At 37.8% G+C, this 18052-nt stretch overlaps 1 protein-coding gene across 1 annotated transcript in view; it reads right to left on the bottom strand.

The window, feature by feature from the left end:
* Positions 1–18052, bottom strand: part of LOC148429329 (neurogenic locus notch homolog protein 1-like) — a 51654-nt gene that overhangs the window by 23518 nt on the left and 10084 nt on the right. The window contains exons 3-10 of the mRNA XM_088416461.1: positions 13651–13913; positions 12081–12419; positions 8941–9063; positions 7683–7916; positions 6970–7125; positions 5914–6099; positions 4695–4808; positions 219–332 (exon numbers count right to left, since the gene is read on the bottom strand). Coding sequence (XP_088272587.1) covers positions 219–332; positions 4695–4808; positions 5914–6099; positions 6970–7125; positions 7683–7916; positions 8941–9063; positions 12081–12419; positions 13651–13913 — 1529 coding nt within the window. The remainder of the gene's footprint in view (positions 1–218; positions 333–4694; positions 4809–5913; positions 6100–6969; positions 7126–7682; positions 7917–8940; positions 9064–12080; positions 12420–13650; positions 13914–18052) is intronic.

The following is an 18052-nucleotide window of genomic DNA, read 5'->3' as shown; positions in this document are numbered from 1 at the left end:
GACAGACAGACAGACAGACAGACAGACAGACAGACAGACAGACAGACAGATAGATAGATAGATAGATAGATAGATAGATAGATAGATAGATAGATAGATAGATAGATAGATAGATAGATAGATAGATAGATAGATAGATAGATAGATAGATAGATAGATAGATAGATAGATAGATAGATAGATAGATAGATAGATAGATAGATAGATAGATAGTATACCCTCTGTGCACTCGCAAGTGTACATGTTCGGTCCATCTGTGCACTTGCCGCCATTTTTGCACGGTGTGCTGGAGCACTCGTCGACGTCAATCTGGCAAAGATGCCCAGTAAAGCCTGGGGGGAGGGGGGAGAAGGTGCAAGGGAGTGAAAGAATGTTAGTGTGGAGAACAGGGGTGGCAAAATATGGCCCGTGGGTCACGTACGGTAAGTAAAAGAAAAACATGAGCAAAAAAAAACAATTTCATACAAATGCTTAAAAATAGATTAGCAATTAACTTTAATAGGTACAATTTCAATAACATTTCATAATATCATGCATTATTTAGGTTATCATTAATTTGTCTTTAAATAGCATAAGCAATTATAACTAACAAGACTTATTATTATATAAAATACATTATTTTAAATATTACATTTTAACTATATGTTTCATCCATTTCAAAAGTCAAATATGGCCAATGGACCCAAATGTTCACACCCCTGATTTTTTCTCACTAAAAGCAAACAGATTGGCCCCAAATTTGAACTCTGCTTGTTGATTAACAACACTTAACACCATGGGGTCTCTATTTTACCTTTCACTTCACTATGTCGCAGATATGAAAAAAAAAGGGCAACTTCAGCGAGGACTAGCGTAAGTTGGCCCTGACCAAGAAAGCCGATACACAATGGGGGCCCTATCTACTCCTCTAACTTTTCTAGCACAATGACTCAAACCCACTCCTCCCCTCAGTCTTTCTAAGAGCCAGCTTGACCCTTAACCTCCCACTATTCAAGCTCCTCGCGATTCAAAATTCACCAGCAGGCACTCTCTTTATTTGCTCTAGACGATTCCCTTTCATCTCTTTTTTGTCTCTTTTTTTCATCATATGAGTACATTTTTGTTACGGCTTTTTAATACAGACAAATAGCACTGTATTTTATACAGTAAAAACATATTAAAAGAGAATGTTAGAAATAATATACTTGTATAAAACTGGGAACTGAGTAGAAAAGAAATTGCAATAATTTGCTCTCTGTGACTCCACTAGTTTAAACACGATATTGAATGAGAAGTTAAAAAACAAAACGAAACCGTATTCCTCCCTCCATGGTGGGGTGTACGTTCCAGATCACTCCCGCAATAGGTGAAATCCATGATGTAAAAAGAGGCGATTTAAATGCTCCTTAGGCATGTTGTTTTTATAACATGTAAGGCAATTATTTTTATTTTAAGATCTTTAAAAAAAATCTGAACAAATTTAAAAGACAGGAGAGAGCATGTGCAACAGATAACGAACAATTCCTAACAATACAATGCCTTTATGCGTTTAAAGTAAACAAATGCCGCTGTTTCCGAACTAACAAAATTATTTCACATTTTTCATCTCAATCATGCCCAAATATGAACTGTATTTCTCAGAGTAAAACTTTCATTTTTTTTTCACCTTTTTCAACATATGGGGGATGACTTATCACCACATAACTCTAGATCAACCAATTTTCTCTACATATCTTTGTTTCAATAACATTAATTCGAATGCGAAATAAGTATTATGTCATCCGCGAGGTTTGACATGATTAAATATACTGTACCCCTAATTTGATAAATTGTGCATCCTTTTACAGTGTTTGCACATGAACATTGCAAAAATGCACTTTCATCAAATGCCAACTAATTGCCTTTTAGTTGTCAACAACGAGGCTCCGAGGATAGTTTTTTTGGCACACTTAGACGCATAATGTAAAGGAAAAGGCTTGATGTCTCCTTCAGCACTTGGACGTGTGCTTAAATAAGCTGTTGAAGAAAAGAAATGCGAATGCAGCAGCAGAAGGTGGAGGAGACCAAGCAAAGGGCAACCTTGCAAGCTCTGATCTCACAACTTGGTCACTTGCTTAAATGATCTATGTAACCACTAAACTCAGGCGTGGAGTTATCACATTTTTGTAAAATTCACCCAAATTACAGTAAAAAAGGGAGGTCGACTTATAAGCAAGGTCGACTTGTACTCTGAGAAATACTGTACATTAGAAAATGAAACCACATCTGTTGCGTTCTGTAGGTGCAAAAAGCGGGATTGAAGAGGATTTGACATTCAATAATCATCACAAAACTAGGTTAAGCGAAAACACCTAGAGTGCCAATCTTCCATCGATTTTCTATAGCCGCTTATTCTCACCAGGGTCGCGGGCTTGCTGGTGCCTATCCCAGCTGACTTTGAGCAGTACGCGGGGGACACCCTGAACTGGTTGCCAGCCAGCTGCGGTCCTGTGCCAATTTCCTTCTTCCAAATGTACAAAGCCAACATCTAGTGTTCGAAATGGGAATTACGTCCCAAACTAAAGAGTGACAAAACAAAATGAAGCTACAAACTGTACGAAAAAACAACAACCATGAAACAGCAGGAGGCGGGAAGGAGGGAAGTTCTGTATGGTGATTAGGAAGTAAGGAATAAATGATTATGAACGCGGCCCATGTCCTTGGTGAATGTTCTATTTATATTGAGAATACTCAGGATGTAAACAGAAGAATGAGCGTGCATTAGGAAAGCCACGCAGAATCTAGGAGTGAAACATTTCAATGGCTCTCAGCGGGGTTTCCATGGCTATGGCCTGTACAGAAATGAAAAGAGGGGACTCTCGTCTCGGGCCTGAGTGGGAATTTACATTTCAAGCACGGCGGTTGAGAATCCCGAGCCCCCCTTCTTTACGCCTCCCTTCCTGCTTCTGTAATAACGGTCCGTGCATCCTCCCGCCAAAAGACTTTCACTGCCACCACTTCCTCACGTAACACTGGCACTAAGCCTCTGTGTGTTGGCGCTTTATCACATCTAACGCTTTCTTTCTTTTTTCTTCCAACTGGAGAAATCCTGCTTCTCCCCCACCCAGGTTTCCTCTGATCCTTGACGAAAAATAAAAGAATAAAGTAAAAGGGGTAAAAAAAAAAAAAAAAAGATATATCATTTCCACCTCAATGATCGTGTTTGGCGAGTTTGAAGAAGCTTCCAATCCCTCCTTTTTTCTTTTGTGGGCTCTATTTTAAATTCAGTAGCTGCATTCCTTAACTGAACAAAACATGAAATGGTCCCAAGAGTTATACTCTTGAGTAGAGCTTCTAAAACTGCAGTAATAAATTATGAGCAAACTTATATAATAAGAGGATCAGCGAGCCAATAAAGCAAACAAACTAAAACAATAACTCCTCCTTACCTTAGCTTGACGCAAATTAAATGTTCTGATGTGGCTGTGACATTGAACTTTTTTTTTAGAACAAAAGACAATAACATGAATTAAAATCCTTCAGTATTTTTTTCAAAAATACAGTAAACCTCTTCTATTATTGGCGTTTCATTGGGACACTTAATTTTTTAAGTTCTTTAAAAACAAATGAATCAACATGAAATTATTAAAACAGCATAAATACCACTGTCCAAACAGTGTACCAATTCGGTTTTGCATTTACATCAAACAAATCCCATTTTTTTTCTAAACTAACAAATGTATCATCTCCCAAGTATAAACAGTGTATCAATACTGTAATTATGCCAAAAAGACGTACATTATAGAATTAACTGGAATTCACCTACTCGTTTACAGCCGAAAACTAATTTTCCAACTAAAACTTGGTTACCCTGAATTACTTTCTGTTTCACTCTGCTTCTTTTAACATTCCAATGGCTCAAAGCAAATAAGACTGTGACCATCTAGAGGCCAAAAGGGCATCTAATATCTAGTAGTTAAGAGAAAAATAGCCATTAAACTCAATCCCAAAGACGTACTTTTATGTCTCAAATGAAAACACGCAACCATCTAGTGGTCAACAGTGGTATTACAGCATATCCTAGCTGCAGTTGTTCAAAAGAAGAAAAAAAGAGAAATAGCGGGACTTCAAAACTGTAACCAGCATTTGAAAGAAAGACTACAACTGGGGATATAGTTGTGTTCAGATCACCAAATTAGTTTCAGCACACAACAGTCTCTTTATAGAAGCGCCTCTGGTTAACCCCAGATAAAGTTCAGAAGCTCTTAAAAAATTCTATTGGCATTTTATTATCTTTCAAACAGAAGCCTAAAGTTATGTGTTAATCAGCTATAAATCTGTCCACCCTAAATAAGGCCCCAGCAATGGAATGACGCTTCTGACACAATGACACACTCAGTCAGCCCTAACTTAGTTAAAGGATCAAAGGGGGGGGGGGGAACTTGAATAGAAAGTTGAAACTTTGCCAAGGCTTTCCCCCATAGATTTTTCTCCTTCTTCTCCTGCATTGGTGCTTTGGTTGAAGCTAGCAGGGCCAGCGTAAGCCTGCCTGAGGGCTTGGGATTAATGCGCGTCCACAGAGCTGTTTGTCGACGCCTGTGTGTTTGTCTTTGAGAAGGAAGGAAAAGAGAGCGAGCTAGGGATCGACCTCTGCGCTCCCTGGCACGGCGCGCCCACCCTATTTGCATCCCTCCCCCTCCCCCCCACTCCAACCTGCTTCACCTCGCCGGTCTCACCTGTGAGGCACTGGCAGTGGAAGGCGTTGATCTTGTCGATACACTTGCCGCCGTTCACGCAGGGGCTGTGGGCGCACTCGTCCGTATCGATCTCGCAGAACTCCCCCTCGTAGCCTGGCCAATTAGCAGAGGAGGGGTGGGGTGGGGGGGGGGGGTCGTTAGTTAGACGGATAGAGAGGGGGTCACATTCTGGGAAGCTTCTTCACTACACCATGCCAGGGCGTTCAACTGTACACTTGCCAACAAACAAGCCCAAATCATTAGCTTGGCTCATTAGTCAGGGATACAATAATGAGCAAAAGTATTGGGACATGACATTGTCAGATGGCTTGGCCAAGTTTTGTTACTTTGTAAGCTTTTCTGTATTTCTGTATTTGTATTTATTTAGTATTAAATAAATGCCTAAAATGTTTAATCTGAATATTCCATGTTAGAAAATAAACATAAATAACCTTGCTCTATTTGTCTTTATCTCAGTAAAACCTCTATTTACAGTGATATTTAGTGATACATTGATAATTCTGTTCAAATCTGTTCAAATCCGTTAATTGCTTACAATGTATATGATACTTTTTTCTCTTTCTGTCAAGCGATTACGGTATTTTTTCCAAATAATTGCGATGTTTTTAATAATTAATCATATTTTTCTTTTACAATTTTTTTACAAAGCGTGCAACAGATAGTTGAGTACAAACTTGGAATTAATGTAAAATCATTAAAAAAAAAAGAAATATTTTGTTTCAAAACTGTTGCAATAGCTTTTTCCGCTCTTGACTACAACCCCTTTCCTGTAAAATGCAACAAAACTACAAAATCTGACACACTGTGATCTACATTTCTCCTCATAGAAAATGTTCTCAAAACCTCTCACTTTGGTTCTGGTCATCAGTACCGTAATCCAGCAGTGTTTGTGAGGCCCTGCGGTGGTCATTTGAGCATGATGTTTAGTTCTAAGCTGGTAAGACAAAGAAGTACAACTAATGGGGTATTTTTTTTATTTTTCCAATGAGCCACCGAGCAACTGATTTAAGTATCTTTGTCTCGGTTACTCGCCACTAAATTTGTAGCGGAGTTAAGCTGCCCCAAGAAGTTATTAGAACTGAGTTAACTGAGTCACTTTTTCATAACGCTTAAAAAAAAAAAAATTAATCTCCAAATTCACGCCACTTTAAATGAACCACATTTAACTTTGACAAAGGCCATCATAAAAGACACAAACCTGGCATGCAGATGCAGTGGAAGTCTCCGATTTGGTCCAGGCAGGTGGCCTCATTCTTGCAGGGGTTGGACATGCACTCATTGATATCCAACTCGCAACGTGGCCCAACATAGCCCTGTTGGCACTTGCACTGGAACGAGCCCTTAGTATTGATGCACTTTCCGGCGTGCTCGCACGGGTTAGGACCTGGAGAAAACAGCAAATTTTATAATTTTATAATAATTGTCCAAATCATTTTTTTTTTACTTAAAGGGCCCGTATCATGAGATTTTAAACCTTCCACAGTTAAACTAAAATAATGAACTCTTACCTGTGGCACATTAACGATTTAATACTAGTAAGCTGCCGTTTACTTGGCCGACTTATCTTGGCCGAAAAATCTTTCCCCCCTAACTTTGGAATGAAAACGAAAGTAATAAAATGAATATCTCCTCGGATAAAATGAGAGTGTATTTACTCTTGCACGGGTGGTACGAGGGCGGTTTAGAAGTGGTATGAGGGCCTGGTAATATTATCTAGCGTCTCACAAAGTATTTTTATTTGCTAGGAAGTAGCCGGTGCTGAGAGAGCATCAATAAAGGAAAATAACACTTTGGGGGTGTTTAGGGTGATACATTAAAATTGTAACATAAAGTTTTTATTTCTTTATGTCTGTGTAGATTCAAAGTCATCAAGACCTAATGTATCTTGTGGCATTTTGTTGCCAGGGGGTTTAATAAAGGGGAAACATTTCATTTGGTCAGGACGTAACCCTGTCTCAAGGAAAACTAGTACTTTGTTGCCATCTTGTGGCATGTGTAGATCATAATAAACCTCAGGAGGGTGACAATGAAACAAGGATTTTTTTGCTAATCACAATATATTTGAAGTTACAGTGACCGGCATTACAAATTCTGAAGGTCCAGAATACACTTTGGGGAATAAATTGAAACAAATTCACAGAACAAATTTAGGTTGGAAAGGTAGGTCAGTGCCTCTGATAAAGAAGGCTTCTATATAATTAATTGAGAGTGACAGTATAGTGTCAGAGTTTAGTTTTTTTTTTTTTTTTTTTACCCAGTGAGCACTCATCGACATCTTGATCACAGGAGGCCCCCAGGTAGCCCGGAGGGCAGGTGCACAGGTGATTCCCGCTGACGGGGTTGGTGTCACAGTTGGAGCCCTTCTGACAAGGGTTGCTGATGCAGGCATCATCTAGCTGGCACAGCAGACCTGCAGCCAAACACATACTTGTTGAAAAAGCTATCCAGATGCAGCTTAGTTAAAAATACAGTATGTACATATTTAACATAATATGTGTGCAAACTCAATCCAAAGTACAATCACAGATGGAGAACAGACTACAGTCGGCCCAAATAATTAAAGTTGAAAAAAAAAATTGGACCATGTAAGTCTTCCTGCGGGTGTTACAATGCAGGTATTTGACATATGTGTGTCAAAAAGACAGAAAGGTCAGAATTATGTATCATTGTGTTTTCTGTAATAGTGTTATCAGTAATTGGTATCGGATATTGAACTGGTATTGGTCTGAAAAATAGTGGTATTGAACATCCTTACTTCCAATTATCTTGTATTTTAAAGATGTGACGCACGCTGAATTACATTGTGTATGAAATGTGCTACATAACGAAAGTTGAATTGCCTTGTTATACTATTGGTTTAACTTTACAAGAGAAAACTGCAGAAAAATGGACGTTTTTGGGGAGGACATACAGTATGTGAATAACATAGCAGACTCATTGTTCCTTGGGGGAGTATGAAGGACAAACCTGTGCGGCCGTGGGGACACTCGCAGACGAAGGAAGCCACGCGGTCGTGGCAGGTGGAGCCGTGGTAGCAGGCGGCACTTGCGCAGTCGTCGATGTTCTCGCCGCAGTCGTCGCCAGTCCAGCCATTGACGCACACGCACTGGAAGCCGCCGTAGGTGTTGTGGCACGTGCCTCCGTTTTGGCAGGCGTTGGGCATCAGCTGGCACTCGTCCACATCCTCCGTGCACAGTTGACCTGTTGGAAGAAACAAACGTGCTTGATTTATGTTGATTCGCTTGTTTTAAATGTATACAAAACACGCAAGAAATAAATTTGTAGCTAAACTCAGTTTGACATGTGTACCATACATTTTTAAGTTGCTCAAACAACTGGTTAATACATTTCTTTAAAAATATACAATTTCAAAATGAAAATTAAATAAAGAATTTATTTGCTGCATTATTTAGATATTTTGGCTGAAAATTGTTAGGGCAAGATGTATTTAATTTTTTAATTATTCATTTATCATATGATTTTTTTTTTGAGAAAATAATCAAATATAGAATACAGTATCAGCAAAATAATAATTTTGCATAAACAAGTCCATTCAAAATTCTATTTATTAAATATTTGGATCAATTATAGTCAAAGGAATTTTATAACAATTTAATAAATTGGCATGAAGTATTGAATTAATAAAATCAACTCTTTATTTGTTGCATTAATTTTGAATTTTTTCCTAAAACTGTTGAATTAAGTTATATAATGTATTTTATATAAAAATCAAAGAATATTCCTAAAGATTTCACATACATTTTACATGTCTACATTTACTTTATTAAATAACTAATAAATAACTTTTAAATAACTTTATTAAATAAATAACTATTAAATAACTTTATTAAATAAATAACAAATTACACTGCAATGCAAATAATGCAGATTGAAATGAACATGGCTTATTTCATAATGGAAAATGATATTTTGTGGCATCAATTGTGGCAATTTTTTTGTAAAATTGCTTAAATATACATTACTACATGACATTCCTTTAATTAATTTCCAGTAAATACAAATTTCAAATTAGACATTCTACATATACTGTGAATATTCTATTTAACAATTGTTTAATTCATACATGAATAAGTTATGATTAACATAATTTTACAAAATCATTATTGATATTCTATGAATGAGCTGGTTCATCTAAGTAAAAAAAAAAAAAAAAAAAATTCAAAGTGGCCGCTAAGCACAAAAGTTGAGCTACAGACAGACTAACCTGTGAACTCTGGCTGGCACTGGCAGTTGTAGGTATTGACGCCATCAACACATTTGCCGCCGTTCTGGCACTCGTGACCTGGGCAGTCGTCGATATTCTGGTTGCAGTTCTTTCCCGTAAAACCTGTCAACCGTCAAAATATTGTTTTTCGCTCTTCAAATGAATGAACGCTCCAGACTGCTGTTGGTTATTCTTCGAAACGCCATGGGAATCAAAGAGCAGTTAAATGTGGCCAACTGTTTCTTTCCTCCATCTGCTCGACTGAGGTTAGCCGCAGCTTTGCCATCCATCCGCATTCGCTCAACAGCTCATGAGAATTTAAGGGAATGATCTGAATTAAGACTATAAAGCTAACTATAAATGAAGTTGTTAACATAAACAATTTAAATGTATTTAAATGCACCCAGCGGTTGTGTAATTGAATTCTATGAAACGAATTAGAATTTTAGATGGTACCAAAGACAAAACCTAAGAGGATGGTTAAATGCCAAGTGAATAAAAAGAAACCGACTTTAGCATCAAGAGTCAAAACAAGTCAAATTCCAGCCAAGGTATGTGTGTGTGTGTGTGTGTGTGTGTTTGGAGGCGGCAAGGTGGCGAGAAGGCTTGGTACCCCGCAGTCTGGCTGCACTGTGCTCAAAGGATGTTGTCCCTGTGACAATTTCCTTTCCGATAAGCTCAGAAGCCTTCCTGCTTGGCTCTGTTCACACACCGAAACGCAGCAAAACACACACGTGCAAGCCAACAGCTGGAAATGACATCACCGAAGAGTCAGTATTTCAGTAAGCAGATCCCCAAATCGTTGTTTAAGAAAGATAAGTACATGAATCCTCTCTTTAAGCGTTATTTGATAAGACTATTACTTGGTAATACCGTTTGCATTATAAGTTGATACGTTACAAATAATTTTTAAATCAAATATTTATGTCAGTTTTGTCAAATACAGTCGGCCCCCGGCTTACGAGCACCCTGATTTACGAACAATTCGCCTTACGAGCGTGGATCAGGGATATTTTTGTCCTCCGCTTACGAACAAACCTCTCGCCTTACGAGCAATTCGACATGCCGGCCATTGAGTATGTAGAAATGCTCTCGTTTAATTGCGTCGATAAAATCAACAGTAGCGACATCATCAATCATCAGTAGATACTTGTGGCAGTAACGTGAACGCTATTGGTCTTACAACGTCACACTAACTGTCTCACTCACGGTGTCTAAATATATTACCATTTAAGTGTAGTGTTTGTACAGCTAAAGGGAAAAACAGCTGACATGAAATTAAATGTGCCGATTACAGGACAAAGAATTGTCATTGGTTTAAATGTGTGTTTTTTTTAAATTAATTGTCAATACATTCCAACCGTTTAAAAAAAAAGTGTGAATAATTATCAGTCAGTCACGGAGATGCGAATATGCTATTGGTCGATTAAGGTCACCCGGTCTCACTCACGGAGATGCTATTGGCCGGCGTCACACGTCAATCACAGAAATGCCGATATGCTATTGGCCGAACGCCTTTATCTAGCTTGATGGGACAGGATGGAAGGAAGGAGAGAAAATTAGTGAAAAACGAAATGTTGTGAAGACTTTGCAAACTTTATCTGTTAGACATAGCTTCTAAAATTACTAGCAGCGGTAAAGAAAGAAATAAGAGGATGATGTTTTAGTATCTGCGTGATTTGCACCCTGACTGAAAGAGTTACTGTAACACTGTAAGACCAATAGCATATCTATCGCCGTGTTTACTTTGAGCGTTAGACTCTGCCCCCCTCTGCTTACACCCAGCTCAAGTCCTCTGCCCCCCTCTGCTTACACCCAGCTCAAGTCTCGTCGTTTCAAAGGTAAAAGCTATTTATTCATTGTATTTATCATATAATGCAAGTGTACAGCAGATTATGTCACTCAATTTTAATATATGTATACGTGTCGTTTTTACCTAAGGCTTCGGCGCGCGTTGCACGTATTCACGAATTAACATGGGTTTGGATTGCCCGCTATACGAGCAATTCGAGATACGAGCGTAGCCGCTGAACGGATTAAGTTCGTAACCCGGGGGCCCACTGTACTTTTGAAAGATTTTCTAATCATTTTATATTTTTCTTATATGTTGGACTTAAATTTTTGTTTTTTTTTTTCTGTATTTTTTTCAATGATTGACATTTAAAATGAGTCCCAATTTCATTGTATACTTTGTATACAACAAGAATTAAGTCATTCTATTCTATTCTATTCTATTTTTTGTGTCTTTTGAATGGTGTTTATGACTTACTTATTTTTTATAATATGTATTTTTATCCAGTTTTATTATTTGGGGAGGGAGTTGTCAAACATGTTTTATAATTCTCTAATATTAAGGTACTTTGTTTATAATTTGTCACTTTTTAAAATACAGCAACAGGCATAACTGGAAATGCCCTCATTTTTTTTTCTCTTGCACAAAAAATTAAGTGTTTGAAATAAAAATATGTCTGAGATTTTGTCTGAGAAATTAGGCACCTTTTGCCAAAATGACAGCATTGCACATCATGTTTTTTTTCAGTCATGCTCCAAGATGTGTATGATGCTTTATAACTTGCAATACTTTTCAGCTCACAGCTGTGCATATTCATGAGTTAATAGCGTATATATTTTGATACTTTAACTAGTTCACAGCCATTGAGGCGTCTACTAATTAGTTTCATCAAATTCAACGTGGATGGGTCAGGTGTATCTGATTCGGTTTCACAGGAAATGTCTCATTTAGCTACACATTTATTGATGGACAACCACCCATAGATGACAGCAGTGCTTCAGTATAGATGTGACATCAATACAGTTTGAGAGTCCACTGGGAGAAACAGCTGAATTTTGTGAGCCAACTTTTTTTTTTTTTTTTACAGCTTATTTTAAAATCAATCAAAAGAGGCAGAAAGGAGGGAATTCTCTGATTTCTTTTGGTAGATTCAATGTATAAATAGTCATTGAAGACAGCATCACGCGAGTGTTGATAATGTCAAAATTCTCTTAAATTGCTGAGCTAATGTGTTTGAGACCACAAGTGTTGTTGTATAAATCCGCATTTGCATTCAACGGCAAGGTCACATCTCCAATGCGGTCGCCATCGATTCGTGCGCAGCCCTGGTATCGAGCGGCATTCTTACCTGGCACACAGGAGCATTCATAGCCGGTGTCTCCCTTCTGGACGCAGGTTCCTCCATTTTGGCACGGCGACGGGCTGCAGGGCAGGTAGCGGCTCTCGCAATGCTCGCCGGCATACTCGGCCGGGCAGAGGCAGCGATAGCCACCCACCACGTTGATGCAGGTGCCGGCGTTCTTGCACGGCGGCGGGCTGGCGTCGCACTCGTTGACATCCTGCTTGCAGGTCTTGCCCGAGAAGAAAGGCGTGCAGGCGCAGACGTAGTGGGATTCGATGGCCGAGCAGCGGCCCTCGTTAGCGCACGGGTTGGACGCGCAGGGGTCGGGGTGTTGGCACTGGTTACCTACGATTACATATGCAATTGTTTATTTAGTTTCTTTAAACAATGCAATTCCTCAAAAAAAAAAAAAAAAATTGGTTATTTTTCATAAAAAAAGCAATACATTGATTAATTACAGCCAGAACAATTTACTTGATTGTCCTTTTTGTAATCAAATTGGAATTGTTTTGAGGTTTTTTTTTTATGGGGGTGGGGTTTGAATGTTTTAGTCAAAAAGGGTTAGTCAGTTAGGCTCCAGTGTGTATTATGCATAATTTTGTTTTCCAGAATATTTGTGTATTTCGTCTGTTTTTTTTTTGTTTTGTTTTTTTGTCTTGTCATTTGATAGATTTTTGTGTATTTTGTACAATTTTTGTAGTTTTCCCTCATATTTTGGTAATTTCCATTTGGGTACTGAATATTTTCTATTATATTCTCATCGAATATTTTACATTTTCAATTATTTGTGTATTTTTCAAAAAATATGTTATTTTCTACTTTGGATTTTCAAATATTTGAATACTAGCAGCCAAATATTTTTGTATTTTTTTTAAACAAATATTTGTTAAAAATGTGTATTCCTGTTATATTTTGTATTTTATTACTATATCGGAATTTTTTTCTGCATATTTGTGTAGTCATTTAACGGTGTTTTTTTTTTAACCATATTTTGCATTGTTTGTCTAAGAACATGGTTTTTAAATTATATTTTTGTATTCTGTAAAATTCCTGTACCTTTCCTAATATTTTGATTTTTATACAGTATTTTTCAAATAATTTTATGGCTCTAATTAATATTTTAAATTATTTTTATCCATTTTCTTTTTGTATTTCAGATATTAATTTTAATTTCTCATATTTTGGATTTCCAAATATTTATGTGATTTGGGCCAAATTTTTCAGTTTTTTTAAACAAATGGTTAACGTTTCTATTCCTGTTTTATTGTCATGTAAATAAACATACATTTTTAAAAATTCATTCTAGATTTTCAGATTTTTGCATGTATATTGTGTATATTTTTTGCGTAACTTTGTTTGACACTGTTGCATTATTTCATCTACATTTGCGTGTTTCGATAGGTTTGTTCAATGAGTACCTACTGTTTTGACTTTCATCAAGAAAAGATGGAGCATTTCTATTTGAGCATGATATAACATTATCACAGCCTTTCAGCTCTAACACATTCAAGAGAAATAACTACTTTTAACTATGTTTCTCATCATAACAATGGCACTGAAGTACATTTCCCTTTACCTGACCATCCGGGCGGACAGCGGCACTTGTAACCTTGTGGACCGTCTAGCAGGCAGGTGCCCCCATTGCGGCACGGCGTGCCAAAGCAGGCATTGGCAATTAGCGTCTGGCAGCGACGGTCGGTGAAACCTGGCTTGCAGGTGCAGCTGAAGTCCACAGTGTTCGCCTTGGTCACCACACTGCACGTGGCGCCGTTTAAGCAAGCGGCGGCGGTGCACGGGTCTCGAAACTGGCACCTGCTTCCGGCGTATCCATCCCGACACCTGACGAAAACAATTTTCCTGAAATCAAATGTTTTGCTTTTTTTGTCTTAAATGAGAGTAACAAAGTGGGTGCTTGGTTACATTCTATTCCATAGTATTATTTTAATATAGGCATCAAAACTGCATGGTGATGAAAATTTTACTACGATGACAGCTCAAACTTTTTTTTTTTTGGTGGAACGTAAGAAGATCTGCTTTCTCTCTTTTCGCTATTTTATATATCAGCTTGCTGTGGTACTGTAAGAAAGACGTCTGCGGTTGGTGCCAGTTGACTGTTCATGTGTGTAAATGTGACTTGGCCAAAGGATAAATAGGCAAGCACTTCTTAGAGGCAGCCTTTAGGTTGTTTTTTTAAAACTGTCTCATTGATTGTAAGATAAGTTGAAATCATTTTCAAAGTGAATGTCATGTATCTTGACTAACATCTTTGATTTGCTGTAAAACTTACAAGAAAATTGAGTTGGAGAAATCATTCAATTTGTAAGTCAAGGTAATCATTTTCCCCTGTGTTGCATTTTATTTAAGAATGAAAGATATGATATTAAACCTCTCAACACTAGATTAAATAAATAAATACACACATAAATAAAGCATCCCAGACTCCAAAATGGAGCCTCTGTGATTTAAAAATTGCATTCTACTCTGTTAATCTCGAATTTGTGAAGCATCCCAAGCGAAGGCAGAGTAAGTTTTCTTAGCGTCGGCCTTCTATGCTCATAAATCAACTTATGGGGTCATAGCCTTCATCCGGTAGGGCCCATGTCTCTTTAATAAAGTGCTTTTACAACAAGCAACTCATCTATAAGAAAGAGGGCTTTAAATGGGAGCTCCTTGTTTCCGTCATCGACTTCTGTGAACAATGGCTGCCGGGCAGTAAAAAGAAGAGGAGAACAAAACTCATGTGATGTTTCTCACAGGTCGAGTCTGCGTCGTAAAAACGCCGGCCAATAAGTTCCCACATAGCGAGAGAAAAGCATAATTTTGAAATGCTGCTTCGCTTTGCTTTGTCCCACCTTATGGCATTTTAGTACCAAGGATCTTTGTTGAAGTGAGTTAAGGCGCTTCATATAAACAAACATTGAGCTTTGATGCCATTGTGTGGCATCTCGACACTAAGGAACGTTGGGTTAGGGTTAGATTTAGGTTAGGGTTACAAATTTCAGCGGTCTGAAGCCAAGAACCTAAGTTAAAGAGTTCAAGATTTTTATTTGTACAAATGTGGTGATTTGGTGAATCCGGGTGCACTGTTGAAGCAAGTATCTAGATGTCAAAGAACGACCTTAAAGAATGTTGAAAAGTTTTATTTAGACAAACGTGTGCTTTGGTCCATCTCAGTAAAATGAAACAATGTTGGTATGCATTGAGGAACTTCATTTAGAATATTAGAGCTTCACACATCTTGTGGCGGTTTGAAAAAAAAACAGACAACTGTGTTAATACGGTTTGAGACACTTTAGACATACGTAATGCTTAGTTACCATTTTGTGGCATCTAATTGTCATGCAAGGATGTTGAAGTCTAGAAAACTGGTGCATTTTCAAATTTATTTTAAGAAACTATGTTCAAGTGGGTTGAGGAGCTTCTTCAGACCAGCGATTTTTTTTTTTATCTTGCTGGCAGTATGAACCCTCTAAATTTTGAAAATTCATTCACGAAACCTTTTGTAATTGGATATATTAAATACAATTTCATTGAAAGGATGGCAAAATAGATGGCTATATATGGTATAAGTAAAAAGTGGACAGCTTGTTGCATCGTGTTTCATAAAGAGTCCAACTGGCCTTCCCACGACATAGTTGCACCACTGTCACACCAAATACCTGACCACAGACAGGCTATTAGCCCTGAAAGGGATGCCAGTATTACATCCCAAAACATTCCCAGGGGGTCCAATGAGTATGGGGGGGCTGAACAGCGGACCCCTCTTTTAGGCACAGACGAGTGTTTAGACAGTGGCCCTCTCAGGGGGATTAGCCAGCCTTGGGATTGTGGCAAGAATAAGAAAACATCACATGCTAGGCTGCCCACTGCGTAAACACTGGACTGAGTGACCAGTGGCATGCCAACCAAGGCTACCTTTTGGTTGTGCGAGCATCCCATTTCTGTAATTAGTGTGCGCTTGACAAGAACGAAGAAGTCAACTGCCTTGAACCTTGACACAAACAGAGATACTACGTCGAAAACAAACAACAAGACTAAGCTATCAACACAGATCACAATATGTGGTGCACAGAAAATGGCATGATTTCACAGACGCATTTTATTTTTACCTCATTGAGGTTGTAAGCACTATCTCTTCATATTGCGGGAACAAACAAGGGCTGTGACGATAAAATTAATTTATTCTATCATTTATTCCATCGAATAGCTGACTAATACCCCTTGCCCCACAATTTTTGTTTTAATAATCTACTAAGGTTGATTGAGAGGTGAGGAGCATGGATTTGACTACTCAAAATGCAAAATGTAAAAAATGTACGCAGATTACAGTAAGTCAATCATTAAACTGAATTAGAAAAGCTATTAATTTCAAGGAAAATACCTGGCACAAACAAAAAAGCCAACGAGCTAAACGCATACAGGGCAGCACTATACATGATAAAGATAAGAACTAATATTAATATTCAACTTTGAATTAAGCAGTAAAATGCACTATAAATACGGTTTTAACCACTCACAATAGAACAAAGCTTTACCATTCCGCCATTTTAAAACGTGTGAGGCTGACCAATAGCAGACCAGCATCTCCATGAAGAGACGCCGATCAATAGCAGACCAGCATTGTAGTCACGCGCTGCATGGAAGCAGTTAGACGGCAATAGTAAATAAGAGCAATTACCTAAAAAAAGATGGCGATGGAGACAAAACAACACAAATAAAGCCAACCCCCTAGGGTCATGACAGTTGTTTTTGTCACAAAGCGGGGAAAATATTGTAAAGAGGGAATAAAATAACTCAGTATTCTGCATCGCAACATAAAGAAAACGTAAGCCAGGGGCGCTGTAAACCAGGGGTCCAATGTTCTCTTGACAGCCTTTTCTTTATAATTTCTATTATGTAGCCTTTTTCCTGATGTCAGCTGCCTGTAATATTTTTTTCACACTTGGGATGATATGTAAAGAAACATTGCTTACAAATCTTCGATTAGTGGGGGCATGAAGCAAAAAATACAGTATACAGTAGCAAGGCTCGCTATGTATCACATCGTGGTTTTGTTTTTGATTATTTCCTAAACCTGTTGAGCCAAAAATTCTTGCACATCAAGTTTCTCCCAGGAGAGAAAGTGCGTATGCGTAGAGGGGAAAGGGGATGCAAAGGGTAGAGGTGGGGGTACCTCTTTAGCACCCAGCGGTTGTGAAGCGCCGCACAGGCCCACTGGAAAAAGACAGCAAGGAGCAGGTGCGCATGTTAATGAGGAGGACGGCAGCTGCTACCCCGGCACATTCAAAAGGTCCCTCACCACCACCAGCCATATTCCCACCACTCTTCCTGCTAGTGACACCACCATCCCACCACTTGTCCCCAAGTAAAGATTGTAATTATTCTTGTTCATGAAAACTAACAAAATAACTACGTATAACCTAAAAACTATTTAATTTGTATACAAAATGTAAACAAAAAACGTAACAACTATTATCGTACAAAAAATTCCCTTCATTTTCTTTTTTGTCAAGTCGTATTACTCTTGAGCTTTTGGGATTCATTTTAAATGTTTTATTTGGGCATTACTGTACATCTACAGCTACAGAAGAATGAAAGTCTTAGTCATATGGGAAACTAATTTATTTAAAAAATTGTGACTTTTATTTATCTTGTACTGTACTCCACAAACACTCAAAAACTAGGGCTAGCTTATATCATTTATAAACTAAACCATGATTTTAATCAAAGATATAACAAACATTTATTTAAAGGTTTTATTCTTTCAAAATAAATTATGTGCAAAATGTTCTGGCAAAAATGATGTATGTTGATTTAAAATTCGTATTAATGTAAACTTAACATTCAGAACTGGTGTAAAAAAAAAAAAAAAAAAAAAAAATCATTCATTCAGATTACATATACTTACACATATACATGCCTTGAAATAGGGTCAAAACCTGGGATCTATCAGTATGATCCAGTCCCTAATTTTAGAG

The sequence above is a fragment of the Hippichthys cyanospilos genome, chromosome 1 (genome assembly GCF_059441005.1).
Source record: "Hippichthys cyanospilos isolate Australia breed blue-spotted pipefish chromosome 1, RoL_Hcya_1.0, whole genome shotgun sequence".
Lineage (NCBI taxonomy): Eukaryota > Metazoa > Chordata > Actinopteri > Syngnathiformes > Syngnathidae > Hippichthys > Hippichthys cyanospilos.
Note: the sequence above shows the minus strand (reverse complement) of the source record. Positions and strands in the feature narration are given on the sequence as shown.